This window comes from Diadema antillarum, unplaced genomic scaffold, assembly GCF_040938485.1.
Source record: "Diadema antillarum isolate AM-2024a unplaced genomic scaffold, OU_Dant_1.0 seq00000897_RagTag, whole genome shotgun sequence".
Taxonomy (NCBI): domain Eukaryota; kingdom Metazoa; phylum Echinodermata; class Echinoidea; order Diadematoida; family Diadematidae; genus Diadema; species Diadema antillarum.
Genome location: NW_027271758.1, coordinates 400682 through 428194, shown reverse-complemented (window position 1 = coordinate 428194; position 27513 = coordinate 400682). Strand labels below are relative to the sequence as shown.

Sequence of the window (27513 nt, the reverse complement as noted above, 5' to 3'; positions counted from 1 at the left end):
TCAATTCAAAAATCAAATCAAAATGTATAACTCTGCAAAATGTCCTTTAGAACCAAACCTAATCTTAACTAAATTAAACTCGAGTGCAGATTTTGCTGTATATAGTGAGACCTGTGGCTGGGATACATCATCACTTCATGTAACTGCTACAAAATGATTGTGATCAATATCTTTATCATTTTTTTTATTAGAGTCAACTTAAAAAATAGATAATAGGGCAAAGTTTCACTTAAAAAAAGAAGTGATCGGGTCCAGAACGTTTCTTGTTTTTCCGTGTCATACTTCCTTCTTTCTTTTTTGCATGTCTCGTTTTATCATTTTTATGAATGTGAAATACTTTATACCAATTATGATGATAACAACAGTGATGACTGTAATAACAATGACCGAAGTAGTAGTAGTAATGATAATGATGATAACAATAATAATGATAATGGTTATAATGATAATGACAATTATTGTTATTCATTGTCCCAAGTAGCAGTACACATGTACTAATATTGTAATAACCATATTGGTTATTATAATACCAATAATGATAGGCATTCATAACTTCACAACCTAAAACGCATTGAAATCTTCAGGCTGTGATTATTCGTGGTTTATTAGAAAATTATTTCCCAAATCAGTTTGGGATTTGGCTTTTGCTGATCCTCTTTTCATAATTAAAGCAATTAAAGCCATAATCAAATAAGCAAAATATATTTTTCTTATACGTTCGGTATTCCACTGATCATTATTAATCATTACGAACGTCATCCAAGTGTTTCATCAGGTTCTTACAAAAAAAGAAATATGATTGTTTATCATAATGAACATAATCAGCCTGTTTGATTAGAAACTGTTTGTTGACAGATAAGATTACTGGCTCTCTAAACTGAATTTCTAGACACGCCAAGGGCTTGCTTTTTGCTTTTACTTCATTATATGCCGTCGTTTTGGCTTAGCATGATTTTATCACCATTTTGTAGCGTTTGTTTATGCCGGTAATACCACTGCTTATCCAAGAATCATTCTGGCGTCCAAAAGCATAGGGGCTATATATAATACCAATACAGACTATGAATACAGAAAGTGATTATAAACGCAGCAGACAGACATAGCCAAATAATGTATTTAGCCCCCCAAGGACGGAGTGCCGTTAGCATGAGTGGCTCCATGTGCGCTCGTCATGTTGTTGGTTTTATTTTGTATTTCGGCTTGTCTAGCTGACACACACACACACACACACACACACACACACACACACACGCACACACTGATATTGCCACACGTGATCAAAATAAGACGGCATGAGGCAAGATATTCATTTCGGACTAATCACAAGCAGCTCCGCGCGATGAAGAAAACGATGTGAGTCTATTTCCCATAACCTCATTAGCTCGTAGACAAACGCACCAGTTTTCCCTAATCGCCCTGATTATTCCATGTATGAGAATAGGATCGACTCGTTCCCCGTGAAAACAAAAACTATAAATGAAAGATGTGCTCAACAGTCTCAACATTCAGACAAGTATGTTGATTCGTATACGTGAGCTGTAGGTTACCATTTACAGCGAGCAAAAAATCAAGCTCTCTGCATCGCAGACAGGTTATACTATTGAGAGTAAAGATGGGCGGGTTTTTTATACCAGAGTGGACGATCTAAGCGCCCTCACCCTCCCTAGCGAGCTATCTGCTTCCTCTCCTCTCTTCACTCTATCAGCTGCTCTCTTACCTTCTTTTTCAGATGAACTTCCTGCCCTGCTATAGGTTTACCTATCTGCGGGTAAGTGCGGTATAGGCATGCAACCCGTCCTCCTGGTAAGGCCAGACTTCATCGGTGTCGACTGGAGGGTCCTTTGGACCCTCCTGTTGGCGGGAATGGCGTAAAACCCCCGTATTTGCGCCACGGGAATAGTCCACGTGAAACTCTGCACCTCTAACTTCACTCTTCTATCCCCTTTACTCCCCTGTATTTTTGTCAGGTCAGGTCATTTCAACCAGATTGACCTGCTTACTAGTCGCTTGGTACCTGGTACAAGTACTACAGTGTACCTGCAACATGGTGGCTGGTACGCCCACAGACCCCACTGCAGGCTTTTGAACAAGATTATGAGTACACAACGCAAACGGCACCAGGGTTAAAAACAGCTGCTCCTTTGTTTATATCAAACCCTGACTTTGTTGGTGCCATCAAAACACGAATGATGGCTTGGCCCTCAAGGCCCCCAGGGAAAAAACTGAGGCCTGATATTGCCAGTAGAGAAATAGATAGACTTGTCCATCGTGAGGTATACCTTTTCATCATTAGTACTTCGCCGTCAACACTAAGGCACTACGCTCTATACTGCAGAGAAGGAAACAATTTAGCTCACGAAGCCTCGGACGCTATGCTATTGGCATCATTTGTCCTTCAAGACTAATGCATTGTTCATACCGAAAAACACTACTACAAGAGCCTTTCTCCATCGGTCACTCATTAATAACCTCTTCAGCTTTGATGAACTCCTAGAAACGTTACCCCTGGTGCTGGAGTATAGGTCTCTTTATCTTCACCATGGCCTTTAAAAATCTTGCCTTTCCATTGAAAGCCACAACAAACGGTACGATGAAAAATTACTTTGCATGCCAATCCTGCAAACAACGGTACCATGCTGTTTCTAGCCCTCACCTTTGTTTTTTCATAGAAAAAACCTGTATAAATTGACCGTCCATTTATCATTCCATGTATGTAATACAATAAAAATAGCAATCCCCCATTATTTTCATTGTACACCCAAGCTGGGACATCATACATTATTCTATTTTTTTGTTATATTTTTATGTGTCTTTTTATCATCGAGGAAATATAAAAATTAACTGAAATTGAACTGATAGGTTTACCATGGATATATCATCATCTTTAATAAGGCTCACAAAAACCCATACGCTTGTTGGAAACAGACTGTGTTTGACCATGAAGTGCGCCCTCTTTTCAAGCTCTGTGCCAATGAGTCAAAATAATGTGCACAAATTTCACACACCATGCACACAAACCAATGGACAAGAAAATGGATATAGCAGGCAGAGGGTTTAATCCCCCTGTTGAATTTCAATAACATGGATGACCTCTAGTCCTTTTTGCTGCAGTTGGGACCTGTACTACAATTAGTGATAGGGAGGAGCAAAAAGGTTAAGATCAATGAATTAAGCGCACGAGAGTGGATTGTGGGCGGAGAGAGAATTAAGAAACTAAGTGCCGGTCAAGGGAATTGGTTTTCGAAAAGCTTTCTGGAAAGGCTCTGCTCATCATGGTCGCCCTGATGACGTCGTCAAGTTTCAGACAAAATGCCATTAGGATGAAATTTCCATCTCAATATAAAGTCAAATCAAGAGGGCAGATCATGATCATGATTTGATGCGATTGTTAATATACGTGTGCTTTTGCTGGGGAGATGATGTCCGAGAGAGTTATATATGATGAATGCTGGTCGGTATCTTTTTTTATTTCTTCTCCTTTTCGATAAAGTAATCGCCCGTCATTGCCATAGTTTTGTTTTTTCATGAACTTACGCTGATGTTTGTTTTATGCAAACCGGGGGCCTCGTCGTAAGACGGCCCTAAAGAGCCGGCTGTTTTTGATTATCTCTACGTACGCTGTCTGCGCCAGGTATTAAACATGGACCTTTGGGGTCCCCTCTGTCTGCCCTGTCTGTCTGTCTGTCCCTGTCTGTCCTGTCCTGTCTGGTCTGTCTGTCCCTGTTCCTGTCTACTGTCTTTTCTGTCCTCTCTCTCTCTTTCTCATGATATAGTGCAAAGATATAAAGAAAAGGACGAAAGAAAAGGAAGATAAATTGTAGGGATTCAAAAGATGAATAGAAATATATTGATTGACTGAGAAAGACACATAAGGACAGAGAATGGAGGATCATAATTATGTTGTGCGCATGTGTGTGTGTGTCTGTATGTATGTACGTACAGTATGTCTATCTCTGAGTGTCACTACGCATAACATTCGACCTTGAAAAAGTTACCATGTGTGATGGGGCGTGTATGGTAATGATAAGCTTTCTTTCAATAATACCTCGAAAGTAAGTTCCGCTGAACTGAAAACCCACTTCCATGCCAATTGCATTACTTCAAAGATGTCACAGGACGCTGTAAATTCATTAGTAGTACTTGTGACTGAGTGTGCATCGGTACGATACGCTTTTCTTATCGCGCCATCCAGTGAAGTGAAACCTCGCTTCCATGCTAAGTGCACATCGAGGGAGAATGCTGAGGTTGTAAATCCAGCGGCCTTGAACATTTTCGGAGAGATGTGAAGATATGTTTGACAGGACAGAACATACACGAAATATGTGAGCCTTCGAGATCGCCTCCGCAAAATCGTAAATGTGATTTTGAGACCTTTCGTTTGTCTTTGTGTTTGTTGTTGTTGTTGTTTCTCAAACATGACCCCTCAAACATGGCCGCTGCTTCTAGTGAACTCGAACCACACACCTCAAGATTGAAAGCCCGTGGATCTAATCCACTGAGCCCTCAACAACGGCTCAGCTAATTTTGACACGCACTTTGTTAGATCCAAACCAATAATCATTTCCCACTTTACGTAAACCTCTCGACAGTACCTGAGGAGTCTTAGCGGTTGACTTTGAAAGTAATGGAATGTGAAGATGTTATTACGTGAACGATTTTATCATCTGGTCGTAATGCCAGTTGTCATTAACTTCTCAAATGTTAACTTGCAAATTATCGTTGAAGAGTGATTATTTCATAATCCTCATTTTAGTATGGCTCTATCATAATCACCCATCATGTTTTGGTGAGTTGAAAGCGACAAGTTGGCGTAGACTTTTACCGAACGTCTGTTGAGATGCATTTCCCAGGATTCTACAACATCCTTCACAACTCACACCCTTTCCTCGGTAAAATAAAACAAAACAAATACCTCTCTGGCCTCAATCCAGGAAACAAGCGGCCCTCCAGGGCTTGCTTTTCCCCCTAATGTGTTACGGGGCCCCTTGAATGAAGACAAGTGGAAATTCACGTAGAAGTAGATAATCGCAATACTACAAACATCATTAACAAACAAACACAAAAAGTAAGAAATCGTGGAAGCCAATTGGCCGCTATAACATTGTAGTTTAAAGGCACTGTTTACCTTTGGGAGCAGTTATTCGATTTATCACATTTGATGCATATGCATAGGTCAGTTGTATCACAAAACATCCTACCATATAAAAAAATTGAAATAAAGCATAATATGTAAAGAGATATCGCTATTTTTCTCGCTAAACCATAAACTGTAGACAGTTTAGTCTAGAAACAATTTTATTATAACCATTGTTCACACTTTACATGTTTAACAATACTTAACAATGATTATACTAATTAACTTTTTCAACTTGTTGTTTCTATCCCAAACTGACATTTCAGAACTATTTTGCAGCACTAAAGCTGGGTTTTTGTTTCATTCTGCAAATGGTAAACAATGCCTTTAAGTTAAAGTTGTGTCAAGAAGGGCGCCGGAATAATTTTCAATGGCTGATTGTTGTGAGAATAGTTAACCGAATAAAGTTGACCGGAGGTATCATTATTTTACCGTGATGTAGCGACAAACCAAGAAGGTGGAGAAATGGAGATGATACAACTGACACCCAGGTATATATAAAGTGCATCAATATAAGCATTGAACTCCTTTACCAAAATATGCGGTGAAAGTTCAAGGACATACACTGTGACAAAAATAATGACTGTCACGTGATGCAAATTCTACTCGATCCCAAACTATAAATATATTTCTAGATAGATAGATAGATAGATAGATAGGTAGATAGATAGATAGATGAATATCTTAGCCATCTTTTCCTCTTCTCTTCCCTTATATCTCCTTTGTATTCCCAAGCATTATTTCCTTAACTATTTCATGATTACCGTTTGCTCCACTTAAACAGTCGTTTGGGTTTGCGCGCGCAAATAACTGCGAGCTTAATAACCTCCGTGATTGCTTGGAATCGCATCAGTCATCCAACGGGGACGTTTATGTGGTCGCGCAAGAAAACAGAGGGGAAAAAAGAAAGAACGAGGAAAAAGTGCTCGCAGCTATTACCACGAATCACCGATTTGTCTTTCTCCGGTTCAAAACCCTTGGCAATACATCTTCAAACAAACATTCGCGTTGTCTTCACCGGTAGCGTCTTCTCAACCCCAGTCCCTTCTAATTTCCTTCCCCCACCCTCGCTCTTTTATTCTTTCGCTCCTTCTTCTCTTCTTCTTCTCTTTCTCATTCTCTATCTGTCTCCACCATCAATTCTGTAATAGAAAGAAGTCAGTTTGATGAGTCATCATGTACCACTCAGATGGAATCGTCCAGTGTTGTTAACTTTAATCAAGTAGGATGTCAATTCATGGCTAAAGTTGGGTGCAATGAATGTACAATGGTAGAGTTTTTAGCTTTGATGATCTGACATGGAATAGGAGAGTTGTGCGTGATATGATTTCAATATTTGCACGGTCACGATGTCGTAATCAAATTTAGAGGAGAGATGTCTCCAAGAGTGAAAAAAAAAAGGATTTACGTTTTATAGCTAGGAAGTTATTACGCAAGTAACATAAAAGACAACGTGTGAAGTTGTTTCTTGTATTTGAGTACGTAAAACCGAGCTTCATCGAGGAACACGAAGAAATTTTTCATACCTTGCTTGTCATGATGGATGTATGGTTACGTTTTCATCATGATATTTACGAACAGACATATACCCAAACTGCGTTCCGGGTTCTGGTAGACGGTTCCTCTTTCTTTTGTTTCTTTGGTATACAGTCTATGTGCATTTGTAAAGGTGTGTTGATTTTCGTAACCTTGTTTTGATTCTAAATTTGAAATTTGCATTAGGTACACAATTAACGAGAAATAAAACAGATATAGTCCTCCGCTCAGTGCGTTACTTTGATATTGGACCTGCTGAAGAGAACCTATAAGCATTACTCACCAACAACGACAAAAGACCAAGTCTTTGTCACAGTTTATACAATTCCTTATAGACAATAATGTCATATACTGCCAACCAAAAATTCCACGTATCGTATTTCCGTTCTCGCCCACTTCCTGCGTTCCCTTCGCGCCAGATTGTTGTGCTTTTCATGGATGGAATTGTTGAGTTATCATTGATCAGAATATCAATCGAAGTGTGTGGGGTACCGCAGATTGCAGGTTCCAGTGGCCTTTACTTTCAAGGGGGTCTCGAAAATATTAATATCACGACAGCGTTGTTATGGTAAATACTCGGTACTTTTTTTTAATTGAGCTGTTTTTGGATGACTCGTGTTTTGAATACCAAATGGATGATTAACCACTATGGGCAAATTGAGAGATATCATTGGAGTGGTTACAGACCCGGGGATAAAACACCGAAAGGCTTTTGCGAGGGTGAAGATAATATTATGCTATATACTACCGGTATATATGCTTCTCGCGCTAAGCAAACATGATGATGAGTCGCTCCTACTCTCCACTGAATTGATAGCTCGTGTGCTCGCTGGAGCGTAACATCGTTTAATAAGCTCCACTGTAAAGCATCTATCATCTTTACCCAATTTACGCAAGCGCCGCTCTACGCAATCAATTCCCCCAACGTTGCCAATTTGATGAGCCTCATGTCGTGGATGACGTGCTAGTATTTTATTGGCGCAAAGAGAAGGGGGAAAAAGAATAAGTCAAAGAAGACGTTGTCGCTCTAACGATCTTGCTCATCGTGGAAATGATATGCAACGTGAATGAACAGAAAATGCATGCGTCTAATCAGATTAATGTTTAGCTTTGTCTGGAAGGAGCGGAATATAATGATTCACGTCTGCATCAGGCCGAAATGTTTGCCATGATACGATGATGGATACTGGCACCACGTGCGTTTCACAGTCCCAAACTCAGGCGCTAGTATCTATTTCGTGTTGCTTGCATATTCTGCATCAGTGTCGCTTTCAAATAATGACTCTGTCGTCACTGTTGTCAGAATCGTGTCTCGCGTCTCAAAAATCGGTCCCGAAAACAAGATTTCCCGTAGACTTTCTCGTATTTGCAGATGCAACCTGAGCCTCGGCGGCAAGGACATTACGAACATCCCACATATTGTGACATGGAGGGGGGGGGGGGGGGAGGAGGAGGAGGAGGAGAACGTTCCGGTTGGAATTGTTGCTGTGGTTTGAGTGTGTGTGTGTGTGTGTGTGTGTGGGTTTTAATGTTCAAATGTCTTCTGAATCGGACAGAATAATATGGCATTCATTCTTGTGACACACATCATTCTCTTCATGTGTTACACACGTGACATTGTGCAGAAACCTTATGAGGTCATATTCTTTTTCTTTTCTAGCCGTATATATAAATTCAATACTACGTGTGATAATACAGAATGCGTAATCAGTACTTTATAAAATTAACACTACCGAATAGGCCTACTATACGAATATCAACCAAAAACAACAATCACAGATCATTTGTAGCAAAACCCACAAGAAATAAGCAGATCATCGTAACGTAATATTTCATTTTCTCTTGGTAGTGTCATCGTGGTACGTCATTTTTTCGTGTATGTCGACAAGGCTTCGAGCCGCACTCGTATACATACAGATACTATAGGTACGAATACGAAGTACGAATAGTACGAATAAATGCTTTAATCATTATCTTCTACATTCAAAATAAACTCTAGCAGTATAATGTGTCGTCCGATACGTCCCCAACACTTGTCAGTCTGTGACGTCAAAGCAGGAAAATTAAAACAAACCCTTGTGCAGCGATGATGAATGTAGGCTTTTTCAGCTTTCCTCGATGTAAATCGCTATGTAGGTCAGCCCAAAGTAGGTTCGCCCATAAGCACAGAGTAACCTAAACCATTCTATATCCAAGGTGAAAGATTACAGGCGACTGCTACTTATAGCTTCATGTCATTTCTTTTTTCAAAACTATATGCCTCCATGGTTTGTTTTTATTACGTGCAAAATATAACTTGTCCAGTCAACAATGTAAGATTCCATACGTTAACGTAATGTCTGCTGCAGATATTATGATACTTTGTCATATTATTATTATAAAACTCCATCCTCATACGAATTATTTCGAAGCAACGTTTGCAATGCTATAGTCCGCACAGCTTTGGTGCATCGCTCTCGAGAGTAAGGACTGATTTGCGTGCATATATGCCATCAGTTGAGATGTTTTCATATTTACGGAGACATTCGAGAAGCTCAAAACCTCATCAGCAGCATGCTATAGCTATTTTTTTTTTTAGTTTATATTTCCGAATCGTAAACGATCAGAACCTACAGTAAACAAACGTGGAAGAAAACGCTGGAGGCTTAGAATGAACCCTGCAAGGGACTAAAATCCCATCAGCTACCCAGAAGTACGTACTTTTTCATCGTGTATATCCAAGCCACGTAAATAGCCAAGATTCAGTGTACACGATGGAATATGTTACGAAGAGAAGGGGGGGGGGGGTAGAGAAGGACGAGTTCGCGGAGTGCGGCGTGTATACTTTTCGTTCTGCGCCGTATTTTCGTTTCCAGCGCTGGTAAAAACAAGGGAGGGTCCGCGGCGCCGCGGTAGAGTTTACTCTTTGCGAGGTATCGCTGACATAAATCAATTAGTCTTCCTATTTAATCGAGTGAAGAAGTTTTTTCAGCGACAGAGTCGTGGCAGGTGGACCGGTTGATGAGTACTCGTGATGCAAGCTGGCTCGGCTTGAGAGAGGGCCAGGGTAGGGTAATGATCAGGGTGAAGAGACGGAGGGTGGGGGATGAGTGGGGGTTGGGGACTCAAGATGGGACGGGGAAGAGGGGAAGGGAGGCACAGCGAAAGGTGGCGCCAAATTGAAGTGCAGCTGTCATAAAATGTGACCCGGAAAGAAGATGGTGGGTGTCAAACAGGAAAGTCGTATCTAGGCAACGCCATCATGAGTTTTATGATGGTCAGGAGAGGTATGGAAGTCGGTCCAGAAGAGCAAGAGAAGTATAGCTGAGTAATAAGCCAGTTCGTAACTAGCTCGTGTACGCATTGGTACAATATCATTGATCTTTCTTTTTCCTCAGTTGGTTAGGCTCTTCACTTGCTTTCAAAGCGACATAATGCATAAGTTAGCCCGACGTAACAATTTGTAAATTAATGTTCAAACAAAGACAGAACTTGGGTAGCGCTGGTGACCAGAATGGTTTGGCGAGTAATACTCGGGGAAGTGAATATCAATATGAGCGTATATAATGTAATACAAGTTTACCCCACTCTTGTTGATATAAGATATTTTCAATTAAAGCTGCAAAAGAACATAGGAATTGAGCGAAAATATGGGATATTTTTAATCATAACTACAAGAAAATATATTCCTTGTTATATCATATACAAGTGAGGTATCCCTAGGAAGGTTTTAATTTTTTCAATTCAATTCAATTCAATTCAAACTTTATTTCATTTTCCGAAAAGAACATAAACATTTCACTTTCTTTGGTAACAGAGAATAAGGTTACACATAATCAAAACAAAGTTAATTGAAAAAACATAATTGTGGAACCTTGGGGTAACAAATATGTTGTAATGAAAATTGACTGAAGTGATATAGACGATATAACATTACACAAAATATCGAAAAATGGAGGGACCCACTAAAAAGGCAATGCTTGTAGAATGTGGGCCCCTCAGGTACAGAATGTCAATAGAAAATGAACTGATGCAAAAAGGGGAAAAAAGGTTGGGAGTAAAGTCAGATTAAAAAAAAGTCTGGAAGCCCTATAAGAAGACAGAGTAACAGACAGACACACATACACAGGCGAATGAACATTAAACGAGACGGGGACGACAAAACTTATAAAGGGGGACTAAAATACAAGACAGATTTGCTTTGTCTGATAATGTGCTTTCTTTAAGGTGTCTAAAATACCGTGTAACCCGTTTTTGCGATCAAGCTCATTACGAATCGGCGTGAATCGATAGAGATATGAGAGCGCGTCTAGATTGCTTGGAGTGGGTGTTTCTTAGTCAATAGTACTATATCATAGCGTTACATATGTAAAATGTATGTGTTAGATTTCATAGCCAATTCTGGATCAACTCAAGAGAGACGTTCGAGGGTTTGGAAGGAACGTCTGACCACTTGACCACTTGACCACTTGACCCTATCATGTAAATTATACCTCTTGCAATCATTTCGTATTATTGTTGTCATTGTAAAAATTGAATTACTTTTTTGAAAGCTGTAAGGTTTTGACGTTTCTCTCTTACTTCATTTTTTCTCCTTCTTTTTTCTCTACACAGCCGAGCTGCTTCTACTCCTCTGGGGAATCAGATTGTGTTACGTGGTGAGAAAAGCGCCCTCAGAGTTCAACGAAAGTAGATTCATAAGTTGGGCGATATACAATGAGACGCTTCTATCACTCTTCCTTTGTGTTGCAACGTAAGTCATCTTTATCTCAAAGTCATTATTTCTTTTTTTTTCTCAAGAAATCCTGTCAGTTTTAGTGTCGATGATGACTTGTTGGGGGTAATGATAGCCTCTTTTGCCTTTCTTCATTGTTACTAATCTGAATTATGCTCAAGTCGTTATTGTCATATTCTCAAGAAATAATTATGCTTCTTTGGGGGGGGGGGGGGGGTTGGGTTCCAGTAAGTGCGCATTTGAAATATAACACGAATTTACACCCGATGAGAATGAACAGGTATATCAGTTGTAACTGAAATCGAGCAAAGATAATATAAGCATTGTACCGAAATATTTGCTATGCCATTTCACAGAATACACGTGAGAGATTTTTTTTTTTTTTTTTTTCATGCTAAACTTTCTGGTGTCCGGGAGGAAATGATATTGATGATACTAGCAAACCATTACTTTTAATGATACTCATAACTATTACAGGGGGATGTGATGAAGAATTTAAAAATTGTAATTAAAAGTTGTATCTTGAAGTGGTAGATGTGGAAATAGTAGTAGTAGTAGTAGTAGCTGTTGTTGTAGTAGTTGTTGTTGTAGTAGTAGTGGTAGTAGTAGTAGTAGTAGTAGTAGTAGTAGTGGTAGTAGTAGTAGTAGTAGTAGTAGTACAAGTGTAGTAGTAGTAGTAGTAGTAGTAGTAGTAGTAGTAGTAGTACAAGTGTAGTAGTAGTAGTAGTAGTAGTAGTAGTAGTAGTATAGTGTGGTACTAGTAGTACATGTAGTAGCAGCAGCAAAATTAGAAGTAGTAGCTGTTGCTGTGATGATATAAGAATTACTGCATGACGGAAAAGAAGGGAAAAGCAGAAAAGTGGAAGGGAAAAAAAGGGAGGAAGATACACGCAAGAAAAGATTGAGGGTACAAAGTGACGTCGGCATATTAAGATGATAAACACTTTAAGGTAGCGATGTTGATGAGATAAAAAGCTGTTGGTTCTCTACTAGGCTTACGTCGACTAGACTCAGCTCACAGCATCAAATTTGCCGAAACAGGTCACGAATCTGTAGAGACAAGATCAGCACTTCTAGTTTAATAGAAACATCAGCGAAAGTTAAGAAGACAGATAAGACTCTCGGTACAAAACAAAAGAAACAAACAGGCGCGACGTAGCGAAACCGCACCCTCCTGTACAAATATCATTGACAACGCCGTATTGTGGCCGCGTAGCAAAAGAGTGTTTTTACAGTTTAATACGGATGAAGTTTTACGCGGACATCCACAGACTTTAAAATCTGAATCCCGGAAGCACGCTAGTCAAACATGCGGCTTGAGAGATGGGATGTGTGTGGCTATAGAGAGTCCTACCGCTGAAAGGAGTGATGCCTCAAAGCCATCAACTGCGGTGATCCGACGCCCTCTTGCGTCGCCGAGGGCGCGAAGACAGCAGGTCCATGAAGGATGCTTCCGTTTGTCAGATTTTGACAGGAGTGCGGTCATTGACACTAAAGACAGACAGTAATGAGCAATTATCATTTGCTACTTCTGGCGATCTCCATACGACTTTCAAATGTTGCACTGTTTGAATGTCACATTTCTTCTCTTCACTAAATACCACCCAAACAAAAAGATAAAATCTTTCTCATAAAAGCCCAATCTTTCATTTTTCAAAAAAGAGGTGTGTCCATTTTTTTATGCCTCCCGCATTGCCTTGCGTATTATTTCTAAGTAGCACTTTTTTTTTTGCGCAGCTTCAGTGCTGTGCTTTCTAGTGCTGCAGCTTTAACCATGTTGGCACGGGCATTTGAAACTGAAGACGCCCTTCGCTGCGATAAAGGAAGCCTTTGTCTTAAAATAGCGTGATGAAAAAGCATTCACAGTCTGTCTCGGGAGGGTGGTATATATTATTATTGTAATTTTGTTGAGCGGCCCGTGGGGGGGGGGGGGGGGGGGGGGACTCGTGTCCGGAAGCACTTTGGCTGTCACATGATGCATCTTCCAGCTTTCGAGTTATTGCACCTGGCGTCAATGTCGAGTTGCGTCAGAGCAAATCCATACTTTTCTGGCAATATTTCCGCATTGATGCACCGATTTATTATTTTTTTTCCACAGCCTTTCGAAACTTTCCACATCTTGATGCACATCTTGAGCAATGTAGGCCTACTGCTCGGCAGCATGGTCGCCTAATATAAAAGTAGTATGCAAAGCATTTATGTATGAATATAGTCATATATTACATATTATATATTATCGATTATAGATTATATACTATATACTATATATTCTATTGAATATGTATTCATGCTTTTAAATATATTGCAGATAATTTCATATACTTCTCGGAACAGTTTTTCCTCTCTCCCTCTAGAAGAGAGAAAGAGGGGGGAATTTCAGTTTCTCTCCCTTTATCTGCATTGTACACGTGCGAGTATTTATAGCGCGTATAATGTTATGTGGGAATACAGAAAGCGCAAAAAAAAACTGACAAAAACAGAGTTTGGTAGAAAGAGGAATTTCGCAATTCGTGAAAGTTAATGCTGGTATCACTATGTATAGTCTGTGGACAATCTATATATATATATATATATATATATATATATATATATATATATTTATATATATATATATATATATACATGTTTATATAATACTTTATTCTTAATTCATGTAATGTTTTTTGTTGTTCTTTCGACAGATTCTTCCTCCAGGACCTGGCGAATCCTGACGTCCTGTATCTCATATGGTTCTTCTACAGTCAGCTGACAACAACGGTTGTTATAGTCCTCCTTTTTGGGAGCAAGGTAAGCAAGGTCTCAACTAATATCCGGGGCAAAGCTTTTATTTGTTTGTATGTTTGTTTGTTTGTTGTTTATAGACTTCAAAGTAACCCCGTAAAATTGTATATCTTCTTGAAGGGAGAAGTGTCAATAGGACTGACGCTCTTGAGCTGCGCAAATGTTAGATTAATATATTGTGAAACTGAGCTCAATCAGATCACGTGGTGCTTTTTTCTATATAAAGACCCCCTCTGCGTCCGCAATGAATCATCAAGGAACGAATTTCTTCATTCTACCCCGTCTCACTTCGCAACACATAACAATACATGCCTGTCATATTATACAGGCAGTATTACTACGTTGTAATCTTTGTCATCAGTGGATACTGTAGTAGTAGTACCCTTACTTTCAGTATTGTTTTGAATTGCTGTCATTGCTACAGGTAGCTATCGCTAATCGACCTTATTCATCACCATTATCAATGAGTCTAATAATTTCGATTTGCATGCAATATTGACACAGCCATTGAGGTTTCATTTGAATCTGTAGCATCTTTCTAAACTAGGATTCACCCAGACGAAATTGCTGTGCATAGTGTAAAGGCTTCACATAGGAATTTGCACGGGCATTGATCATAGTTGGCCTGAAGACGCAGCATTGATATTACAGTTTCAAACAGTCCCTATGATATATTTACATATTAAACATCATGGGTACAGTACACACACACACACACATACACAACACACACACACACACACACACACACACACACACACACACACACACACACACACATATATATATATATATATATATATGCTAAGGTGGTTGAATCGATCTTGACACTTGTTCCACATCTACCAAAGATCGTTGACAATCCGCTTTTCTCCCGCTTCCCGACTACTTCCCTGAAGTCAGATACTCAGTATGTCACAGCAAGAAAGCAGTCATAAAAGGAACACTTTTCCCTCTATAAGTTTATCAAGAAGAAAGTAATTGCAAAATGATTCCATCTCCTTTTTTCTAGTTTAAATGCACAAAAATAATACTCATTTTGTAACATAATTGCCTGAAACAATAACCAAGCTTGGAAGACAAAAAGAAAGTCACGCTTTTGCTTTTTTTTTGCGTTTAGCAAGAAGAAGATGATTGCATAATTTCTATCTCCTCATTCTTCTAATTGTAACATATTAAAAGGATTTATTATGATACTTTGGCTGGTTGTGCCCGCACTCATCACTCAATGAATCAGTTTGCTGTTGTGGTGGTTGTTTTTTCTTTCTTAATGTATACGGTATTACCCTTTCCCCTCCACTTTTCTGGCGTCCGCCCTAAATTTCCCCTGGGAGGGTGTTTGCGGGTGATATTTGGGTATGTCGGATGACTGCACAAAGCTTGTTTTTACGAAGAGGGAGCAAGATAGCAGACGGTGCAAATTGATCTCAATATTTCGCGCCCTTTCCCCTGGTGGGGATCTTCACTTTGGGTTGTTCTGTCAAAGTGTTTTTAGTTTTTGACCAGCAGATGCCCTTAATATGCTTCATTCCACTCTTGGGGCAAAGCCTCCGTTTATGTTTTTTTTTTCCTTATCCTGTCTGCTGTCCAAATATCGTCGACACATTAAGCCATGGCACATTATTTGGTTGGTGGTGGCGGTGGTGTGTGTGTGTATGCGTGTGTCTGTGTGCATTTTATAAGGTCTATTGTTTTGCCCTCTACACAACATGTGTGAAGGATAAAGCCAACAGACAATTCTAAGAAATTTACAAATTTGTTTTCTTTTTGGTAGCGTGCTGAGTTTTTCTTCCGTGTCCAGATTGATAACTTCCATTCATCGTGGAGCCAGTTACGCTATCGTCGATCATGCGCAGTCTGTAAATTCAGGAAACGCAGGAACTCAGGAACCCGACACAAAAACAAAATAAACACAACACACTGTGACACAATAAAATGCCAAACCGGCGGCGACCAAAAACATGTCAGCATGTATGATTTATATGAGGCGTCTTTTATTCTTTGACCAAGAAGATTTCAGGGTCACTCAAGTCGTTCTCTGACCAAGAAAGATTTCATTATCACCGACGTCCTTGCAAGTAATCATTCAGAGCATTCTTTCAGTCACAAACTTTCAGTCACAAAATCTCACTTGCTTTTTCAGCTGCCAGGAATTGGTTGACAGGCTCGAAGGGGATTTTCTGACACAAAATCAAGATATCATTTTTTTATGTTTTGTTGAAATAGAACAGCCTTACATCCGTGTCGCCCGCTGCTCTTTGTAATAGCCTGTATCAGTAATCGGAACCCTTCTACGAGAATCGAGAACATGACACCGCGGTATTCCCGCGGCTGGACTCATCATAATCAAGTCGTCTGCTTAACGGTTATTTTGACTTTGAGGAGACCTTAATGATTAAGGTCGTGCTTCTCCACCACCTCCCAGAGCAGCCATGATTATTCCCATACTTCCTCCAAACTCGTCGACCCTCATGATTAACTGTATTGCCCCCTCTGCATATTTATATCTATCTATATCTTCTTATACTTTTCATTTTCCCTAGCTAAATTGTGATATCGGCTGCTCATTAATTCAGCCTTGGTCTCGTTCTCACTCTCATTCTCTGGGGTCATACGAAATGCTCCATACGTCGTTCTTCGCAAACCTTTGGCATGGAAAATGTCAAAATGGCTGCATGGGACCGAGATTCACGGATAAAGAATCGAATCATTTCGTCCATCTCAGCGAAGGCAGCTGCTTGCGTGCACATTATCGCCTTAAGGAGTCGATGGAAACGGGAGTAATTCTTGATGAATTTCTTGATTTCGCTCTGGGGTCAGCAATAACCGCGTTCCATAAACACGCCCTCTGATCCAAATCTAGATACATAAGATTGTCATTATAGATGTTTCGAGTTTTTTTAGTTTTCAGTTTCAGAGTGAGGTTCCATCTTTATCGTTTGGTATGGAACCATTTAAAAGAATTACATTCATCACGGAAAATCTCTTTGTCGTGCCGATCTAAATCCCATGAAAGAATAACAATCAGATCCATCCAAATATTGTTCATAGAACCAGGCGAAGATTAAGCTCGCATCGTCTCACGTTGCAAGCAAATTGGTAAGAGCAACGATAGAAACTACACGCTGAAAGACAAACAAACCTACTGCAATTCAAGTTTAGAGCAAGGAACAGAGATATTAAGCTCTTTCAGTAGAGTGTATCTAAATTTACCATGACTCTTGTCCTTGTTCACGAAACTTATTTGAGACCTTGGGCAGTTTGGATTGGCTATATCAGTGTTTCTACCCGAACTACGTATCGTCAACCATACAAATCACGGTTGTTGTGCAGCAGCGAAGACAGAAAATTTGCCAAAAGGCAACGAAATGTCGGATGTGCCATATCGTGTGGCTTTTACCGTCACGATGTTTCATAGACGGTGAGAATGTGCACTATTGAGCTACGCAGTATCAATATCTTGAAAAAAAAATGCTTTATGAAATAATTCTAGACTGTAAGAAATGATGTATTGGAAGTAAGATCCCTCAGCCTGATGGTAGACCTGGAGAAGTAATATTGCTGATCGATGAATCAAATTGGCGTCACGATTTATAGAAAGAAAGAGAAAAAAAAACAGTGGCGGAATGCTAACTTCTTGACACTTGCCTCGTTATAATTAGTCATGCAAGAAACGTGCACACTCGAAGCATCCATTCTAGCCTCTTTCCAGTCGTTTGCAGATGATGATCATGGTCATTTCATCCTTAAGAATTTTTCCTTTTCCAGGAAACCTTGGAGAGTGAAATTCGACCTTGCTACTAATTGAAAATTGGTTAACTTCGGTGATTTTCTTTTTTTTTCAAGATTTCGAGATTGATTTAGGTAAGAATTTTTAAACATTTTTCACAACTTTTATTTTTCTCTCAACTCAACGCAACGTGATTTCCCACATCGAAAGCAATACTCTCTTGATACGTGAGTTATTTTCAACATTTTTTATTAAGTGTTCATGAAAGTGCATGTACATGGAATAAGACAGAGGAATCGAAAAGATGCGTGTAATCTACATCATGACGTGACCATCGATGGTTAAACACTGTCGTCTTTTTATTCCCTCTTGTTTTTCTCTCAAACTCTCGGCGAAATTTCAAGGCAACACCATCTCGAAACAATATCTGCCTTACCCCGTAGCGCTTTTTAAGATGCTACACAAAGAAACAAAAAGGAGGCGAGAATGCAAGGAAAGATACGATCTCGGCAAGAGGCGTTTAATTCCCACCAAGGTACGGGCGTGGTGTTCGGTGGCAGCGCTGTGGCAGAGGCTTTAAGCCGCAGTTGGTCACGCAAATAGGTGCCAATAAGAACGTAGTCGCTGCAAAACGAAACAATATCGTCGTTTAAGCACGACATGATTTTTATTGTTTCTTGTCCACGTGTTAAATTTCATTATTTCTTGAATATAATTGAGGATGCGCAGATAATTCCTTAGCTTATGCTATACAAGCCTTTGATCCCAAAATTCACATTATGAGCATAGGTTGGAGACCGTCTCATTGAAAATGGTCACCTCCAATTGTAGAATTTGTGAGTTCGATGCCGGCAACACAACTGATTATAAATGGTGACTCCCGGTTCTCGACCAAACGCGCACAGATGGTTTGCAGAATTATAGCTGAGAGGGAAAACCTACTCTGCGTTGGAGTTAACTTAAAAAATGAGAGAAAAATAACAAGAAAGTTATTGAATTTTTGACGTTTGTTTGACATGCGTTTTGTGAAACAGTCCTAGAGCTTATCAAGTCGGGTTGATTTCACTTCACACCAAAATAGCTTTATGAATACAGTTCTATTATCAATGTGAAACTATTTTGTATGCCACGCTCGACCGACCGTTATAAATTGAATATTTTACAAAGATGACGTTTTTTTCTTCTTCTTCTTCTTCTTCTTCTTCTTCTTCTTCTTCTTCTTCTTTTTCTTCTTCTTCTTCTTCTTCTTAGGGTAGTGTTCAATTGGCAATCCAAGACAAAATATACGGGATGGACCAGTGCTAAAGTTTGAGCGTGGTTAGGTTTCCATTGTGCCCATGCCTTTTCATAGACAGCATGACAATTCGCCTTTGAGTCAGGTGCATGGCTGTACGATGAAATAATTACGATTCGGCCGCAGAGTTCACTGAAGTACGCATCGCGTGTGAGTGCAGCGAGTGCATCGACGACGCCTACACTGGCGGATTTCAAATTCCCATGTATGTACGCCAAGCTTAGGTGGAAAGAGAAACTCGAGATTCGGAGATCTACGACGGCGGGAAAATTGACACCGACGAGTTGTCCGTAGAGATGACTCGATCGTCTGCTTTAGGTCCCCAGTCGACAACTGACAACCATTCCTCAGCACACTCTGGGTCGTTTGCAGCGAAATGGTTCGATATCACGTTCAGAAACGGGCTAAGGTTGTCGATATCTGCCAAATAAGTACCATGCACGGTCCATTAACTACACCAAATCCCTCTTTCTCGCCATCTCATGTGGATCCTGCGGGGAACGCGGGCGTAAATTCATCATAATTGTCTGATTTTTACTTTTCTTTTCAGTGGCTGTTCAAACTTTTAGATGGTAGCGCAGACGATAGAAAGGAAGCGATTCTACTGAGCTATCGACACGTTGATCGACGTGATATTTTGGCATGTGTACAAATCTATCCCATTCGTCTTTTTCTTTTCAGTGTATCCCATTAATTTTGTAGATAGTAGATAGACGGGAAATAATTCTGCTTAGGTCGACGGGATATTATGGCATTCGTACAGATCTTTTCCATTCCTAGATATCCACCCCCTCCTTTCTATTATCAAAGCTCATTAATTTTGCAAAATTGGGTGTTTAACATGCACGAGTTGTAATGGGGAATATTAGGGGAAAGAGAACGACTTCTCTACTGCTTAAACATCGCGAAATGAATGTGACGACTGAACAGCAACTCACGTCGGTTTCATTTGGGATTCTAAGCATGCCTCTTTTTTAAAGGGAAGCAGTCCTGAGATTTTCACTGTACTGATAATTGAGAAGAGTAAAAAATATAACCTTTCACCAATTTATACGCGTGGACATCAAAAATTGTCTCCGTACGCGATTTTTAAAAAATAATTCCTGCAAGCGATCGTGTAAGAGCCTGCTAAAAGGTGCAACGTCATTGATGCCCTACTCTCAAGTTGACAGCCGTTCCTCAGAAAACCAATTTAAGTGTTCAAAATGATCATATCTGATTTTTTTCATAAAATGTGACAATATGTGGTTTCATTATTTCAAACAGAATATTTCAAGCTTATTTATATATACAATTAATACAAAAATAAATAGTAAACATGTATTTATGAATAACTAGGGAGCGTACGCATGACGAGCAGAACACCGCTGGAAAGAATTGTGCATCGATGACGTATGACTCTCCGCCAAGACTTGCTCATTAGCATATTCACCATGCAGAGTCACACTTTTTCAACCAAAATGTACGAGCTTATTTGGTGATTTGAAAGTTTGTTTTTGGTGAAAGTAGTTCATTGGAGGTACCAACAACAACATATTTTTTTTTATTTCGTGAGGACTGCGTCCCTTTAATAATCAAAATGTGCGTCGAGTCATTGTGGAACAAGGCGCATGCGAAATTCCTGCAATTGAACGCGAAAATACCCGACGTCAATGCAATGTGTTGATGTCCCAGACTTCAGTGCTGGAGTGTCATAGGATTAATGTACATTTTCACTGGAAATGTCATTTGTGTGTGTGTGTGTGTGGTGTGTGTGTGTGTGTGTGTGTGTGTGTGTGCGTGTGTGTGCGTGCGTGCGTGTCTGTGTATGTGTGTTGTGTGTTCCTTCTTTTTGTGTTACCTCTCCGTGGGACCCATCCTCTTTCTTTTTCGTCATTTCTTTTTTGACACGATTTCTTGCCTGACTGCCTGAGGTATGAATGTTGTGCATGTAATTTACGTAATTCTAACGATTACCTTATTACATTTCGTATACAATGGTACATTACACAATTACATTATAGAATCCATGAGAAAACACAATATTTTTAGCGTTTGTTTTGATAGAGTCTGATGACCACTCATGAATACGAAAGTTACAGAAATGACAGGAACAACATATTTCACTTGTAGACGTTCCGGTCATGGCGGCTTCATGCCAGGGGTAGATGACAATACTATGTCCCTGAGGACCAAGGTGTACAAATTGGAGCAAAGAAATGTTTTGGTAATGACAACTGTGCTGACTAAAAAAAGAGCAGCTTTGAAGATGCGACATTCGCTGAATATGATCATGGTACAGTGTGTTATGATGCTCTCTATTTGTGTCTTTTTACCTAACACTTCAGAGAGAACGAAAGACGGTTGAAGCAATGTGTTTAGTTGTGTGTGTGTGTCAAACTTCAACGTGTCACTGCCATAAAGTTGCTGCCGGATAAAAACAGTTGGTGACGAGGCCCCATTTTACAAAAGATGTTAGAATAGCAACTCTTGCTAGAATGGCAACTTCTCATAGCAACAGCCAATCACGATGTTGGATTCTTGTCATTACCGTGACAATCACCATTCCAGTCAGAGTTGCTATCATATCAACATTTTATGAAATGTGGGCCCAGGTCAAACACCAGAATGGTTTCTCCTTTTTCATTTAATCGATTTATGATACACAACGACCAAGAGATCTTCGTTACAATGAGCAAAGAACCAAGGAATATCAAGAAGTTACAAAAAACCCAAACAAGTTTATGTTACATTATTGTTATCATTAAAAATAAAACGATTGATATGAGATTAATACGGTGACTTGTGGGAAGGAATGTAGTATTCATATCCGTACTTTTTTAACGTGTCCCATTGTAGGTGTACCTGGTACTCCATGGTAAGGGAGACAAGACGGACACACGGATGAAGACGGGCACCACCTCTACGGGGATGCGGCAGCGGACATGGGACGCCACAAACTCTCTTTCCTCGCAGGGCCTCATGGTCAAACAGGAGGAGAAGCCGCTTAACCAAGTAGATATTCAGGTAAGCCGGGTCTTTCTGAGCCAGGGCAAGTCCCTTACTGCATTTCTAAAGGGTTCTTTTTCATCTTGGTACGCATGTAATCATGAGATTAGAATAAAACGTTTCGTCAAGGCAGAAGAGAAAAGGGTTTCTTGTTTTAAACGTGATAATCGGACTGTATGGGGGGAGGGAGACGAAAGCCGGTTTCTCCAAATTGGAAAAGAAATCTCTCAATGAAAGATAAATACACATTATGGAGAGCTTCTCCCCGCGACAGAGGTTCGATGAAGAAACAATACTTTCATATCAGAAAAAAAAAAATTTCGGCGTGTTACCCAGAACACGGAGTGGGTGACATATAGGCCAGATTCAACACGGCGGTAGAGAATCAGGTTAATCAAGTGATATATTTCAGGTTAGCCGCTTTCCTCAAGTTATTCTTTTCCACTTTTATTACAAGTTGCCACCTTCATACCCAAACCATGTCTATGACGTAAAAGGTAAAAGAAGTCAAATTCTATGTACCTAGAAGTTAATCCTGTAAGCAACTATTCATGGTCGGGATTTAAAGCATGGAATGTCCATTACTTCATTTCTTCTTCTTATTTTCTCCTCCATTTCCACGCTATGTTGGTAAAAGCGTATGATCTGATTTTGTCAAGCAGATAGAGAAACGGCGCAGCGAAGATCATGTAGGTAAAAAAAAAGAGGATGATATATTTGTAGCGAATTTCCGGGAAAGTCTCTTCACATTTTAGACAACCACTATTAGCATTGGCTTCTGGTATAGACCGCTGAGAAATAAGGGGAAAAACAGCAACATGATAGATATAGTTTCATCAAATGCGAGGACGCGTCCGGCTCACCGAAGTAGAAATATAACATTCACACGTCCCAGCTTACCGCGATGTATACCCACATTAAGGGATCAAGCACCTTTTCTTCACGGAAATTATGGGGTTTTTTTCACACCATGATACCCGGATCTCGCTAAAAAAAGAACGAAATCCGATATCGTTTCAGAGGGGACGAAAGGGCATGATTCTGTAGATGCCTGGAAAGACATAATTTGCTGGCGAAATTGCACAGGCTATGAGGAAAACTCTAGCCTACCATCATATTTCCATAACCTCTCTCTCTTTTTCCTTGAAATACATTCTAACCCCCAAAATAAACATTATCCGTCAATTCATGGCCGCAAACTACAATTAAACAGCTCGTCGGGTTACTACACTTTGAAATGTCCTCACCATGAGTATAGGAATCTATGAAAATCCCTGATAAAATGTATGTAAGAAGACTAATAATGATTACTTCATTTTTGTTATTTTTTTTTTACAAATCAATACAATATGCACCGGTGTACTATTTTGTACTTTTCGCTAAGTAGTCATTGGAATTCAAACAAATCACCCACCTAATTCCAGTTCCACAGCTATTTGACTATCTTTATCTATCTACCTATCCATTCATTTATCTCTTTGACCGCTTATACTATTTCATTGAACTCTTCTTCCCATCTACATAATTCGTTCATCCGTTTATCTTGCTGTCTGAAGCATCTTTTGACACTGACACTGACCGTTACATGTAAACAAAACAAAACAAAACAAAACAAAACAAATAATCTTTTAACTTCACAAGGAGGCACTGTCAAGGTATTCTATCCCGTATTGAAGTTTTCCTAGAAACGACAAGATGAAAATAGTGTCCTTTACGATGCCTTCGACTGTGTCAGACACAAATTCCTCCCCCACCCCCTCCCCATTTTCTTTGAAGCTTTTTCTCGTCCATTCCCTTCACTTTGGACACTCTTCCTGATTTCTACAAACAAAGTGTAATTCTATCACTGACGAACTCGATACGGCAAATGGGGTCAGTGGTCAAAACAGAAAATTGCCGGGACGACTTTTGGGACGTCTAACTGCATGGGCGCCGTTCAAACTCTCGGGACGGTGTGACGTATAAACGCTCCATATTTTTTTCTTTAGCCATCCGTCTTTTCGTGTCGTGTTTGTGTATTCGAAGGAGGAGGGGAGGGTGGCTGTGTTGGGGGAGGGAAAGTGTATAATAATTGGTGTGGGGTTGACACAGTTTTGTATACGACATCGACTTTCGCTATACTACGGCTTCTCCTCCCCCCGCTAGATGTGATCACTGTAACGTAATCCGTGCCGGGCGCAATCGCGTCCGCTTCCGCTACGCAGTCGCAGTTAGCATAAAACTGGGTTAGGCCAACACACTTTAAGCCGTCAGGGATTTTCCCTTAAGGCCTGACTCGAAAAGTTTCACCGGTGCCCGACAATTTACACCTCTAATGCCTACCTGTGCAAACACTCTTCCCGTCACTGAGTAACTTGTTCATGTCTACTACAGCAACAAAAGATGGCATAATGGTGGAAAGTTAACGTCATCACAAACCAACCGAATGTAGACTGAAATGTACAGATTTGTCTTTTTCTCGCTTATTTTGTTTTACTTGGATCGAAACTTGACTCAAAGTAGAAAAAGTTTCAAACAATACACGCAAACGCAGAAATCAGATCATTTAAAGTAAAGGAACGTCAATATTAAGTGTCGAAGATATTGATTTCGTTTACATCCAATCCGGCATTACGGTTATCTATATATGAATATATCATTCAGTCATTTTGTTTTATCGTTATCTTGTTGTTATCTACTTAGTATTTATCTATATGTATGTATGTACGTACCTACGTATGATGTATGTATGTATGTATGTATGTATGTATGTATGTATGTATCTATATATCTATCTTTCTCAATACCTATGTATCTCTCTTTCTCGTTGTCTATCTATTTGTTTCCTTAGATTTACTTATTAGTGCTCGGAATTCAACATTCAACATTCAACGACAAACGCAAATCCATTTATATTGGGCGATAGTATTTTACCGGATTAATCTATTACTCGACTGACAATCACAAGTGTGTAGGTAGCGTATGACTATACTAAGAGCCTGTATCTGTCGAAATTTCCATTTGTTTCAATATCTTTCCGAAAATCCTAATAAAAGAAAAAAAAGAATTTTAAAAGGAGGACATATTACATCCATGATAATGAAATACAAAATTCCATGAAAATTTATATTTCAATACTAAAGACATTTTTTTTTTCTTTTGCTCCTACAAAATTACATCGTCAATACATTATGATCGCTAGCATCATGCCACTTCTTTCTCTTCCTCCCGAATCATATCGATAATCATAATCATAATCGAGAATCATAATCGATCCAAGCAGGCACAATATGAATATTCATGAGTTAAGTATTGTTGATGACCTCTCTGTGCTTTCCTTTCCCGCCAATCACACCGAAGGAGGAGCTGAAGCGGCTCTACACGCAGCTGGAGATGCTGAAGACGAGAAACATGGTGGTGGGGAACCCGCACCTGACCCGGAAGTTAACCGCCATGGCGGAAGCCGCACGGGCCACGGAACAAATGCTCTTAGACTCCAACGACTATGAGCTGAGTTGCGCTTCCAACGGAGTGGCCGAGGTCACGTACACAGTCAACAATGGCAGGACTTGTAATGCCTCTTCCAAAGGGGATTGGATATGAAACGAAATAATTTTACCTGCACCAATTCAAATTCAGAAAAAAGCAAAGCAAACACGGGAAGAAAGAATAAGAAAGTTATAACACTCAGCTGTTCACTGAAATCACTTCAACGTTTCCGGTGCTTTTTACTCTTACTATTAAAGGAGCGCGCCCCCATCTCATATAGACTCCTCTGAACTGAGTGAGAGAATTCACCAGAGAACGTTATTTCATGCTGCCATTTTGGCGTAGAGCGTCTCGTTGTTGTGAGCGCCGGGACAAAATCACAATTGACGCATGGATTGTGTTCATGCGGGCGCAAAAATCTGACAAACTCATCCGAGCGCGTACGTCTTCCTAGATCTTTAAGCGCATGAGGAGTGAGAACACTGTCATCAGGTTAACAGCAGACGACCCTCACGGACCTGCAACTGCTATACCATCTTTTGGTGAAAAACTCACGAAAGGAGATCATTGTGTAATTTCCTGTGTTGAAAAATTCATGGCGCTGGTGTCTGAGATGTGTTTTTAAAATGTGTTCCCCAGTTTCGGAGATTATCAGTGCCATCAGACCTGTTTTCATCGTCGTCGGTGTCGTGTTCACTCTGCATCATCACCATCATCAGCAACATCCTCATCTTCAACACGTCATCGATATCATCATCGTGTCTTGGATATTTTTTTTTTTTGCCCCGATAGTTTGCGTAGTTGTCACATTCGTGTTCGATCACGTTGTTTTCGTTCTCATTGACCTCGTTTGCGGAGTGCAGATGAGGGAAGTGCAGCGACTCCCGCCCGCGTATCCGGAGATGGCGTATCGATTAGTTTCACAAATATTTTTTGAGCATCGCCATCTGCTTACAAACTCCTCGTTGGTGGCGCTCAGCCCGCTGATGCTTGCTGGATATAACGGACCACATAATATTTTTGTGTTGTTCCAAGTCGTAATGGTGGAAGTGTGGTGTTTAAAACACTGATTCTTCTCGAAATTGAAATTCTCGAGAAAATGTAGAAAAACAAGAAAGATATGTGCTTGAATAGACAGAGCAGCTCTTCTGATTTTGCAACATGTCAGAAAGTGTCGTATCGTCTTTTCCCGTCCAGATAATCTATTTGTAGAGTATAATAGTAGAAATACACGCAGTGATTATGATTTACATGATATTTTAACATTGTGTGTTACTTATTGATGTACAAAATAAAGGAAGTCAAACGTTTAAATTAATCATCAAAATTGGAGTTTGGAAGTGTTCACTTGAAAAGAGTGCAAGAATTAAATATGACTTCTAGCGGAAAGTGTTAATGGTCTTCGGGGAGGTGATTTCTTTATGATTACAAACCCTTTGTGAAAAGATGTCGCAGCTTATCAATAAACTCGCCGCATTTCTTGTTTTCTTACCCAAATGACTCGCTGAAATGTAAGAAAGAAATCGTGTTTGATTGAAAGAAAAGATGCAATCATACGCACGCTACCACAGGTGCGTATCAGTGCGAAAAGTCGGCAGTCCAACTTGTGTGATTGATTATGACCTTGCAGAATGAAATAGGTACAAGTATCCGCTAGATTTACAAGAATCACGATAATTCTTCATGCTTAATGCTATGCTGAAAATTATGAGTGGAATCTACAGTGTGTACAGAAAAATGGCAATAAAACGCATGCAACTGTAATGTGCAATTTTGAAGCTAACGACGTCAATTCGTCTCTATGAATTGTAGCAATGCATGCTATTGAAATGTGCGACATTGTTTCTGAGTATGCTACGTTTCCTTAG

At 39.8% G+C, this 27513-nt stretch overlaps 1 protein-coding gene across 1 annotated transcript in view; it reads left to right on the top strand.

Annotated features, from left to right (window-relative positions):
- Positions 1-25759, top strand: part of LOC139741026 (probable G-protein coupled receptor CG31760) — a 139150-nt gene extending 113391 nt beyond the window's left edge. Inside the window, exons 7-10 of the mRNA XM_071651615.1 lie at positions 11264-11402; positions 14066-14171; positions 22028-22195; positions 25517-25759. Of these exons, the coding sequence (XP_071507716.1) occupies positions 11264-11402; positions 14066-14171; positions 22028-22195; positions 25517-25759 (656 nt within the window). The remainder of the gene's footprint in view (positions 1-11263; positions 11403-14065; positions 14172-22027; positions 22196-25516) is intronic.
- The last annotated feature ends 1754 nt before the right edge of the window (positions 25760-27513 follow it).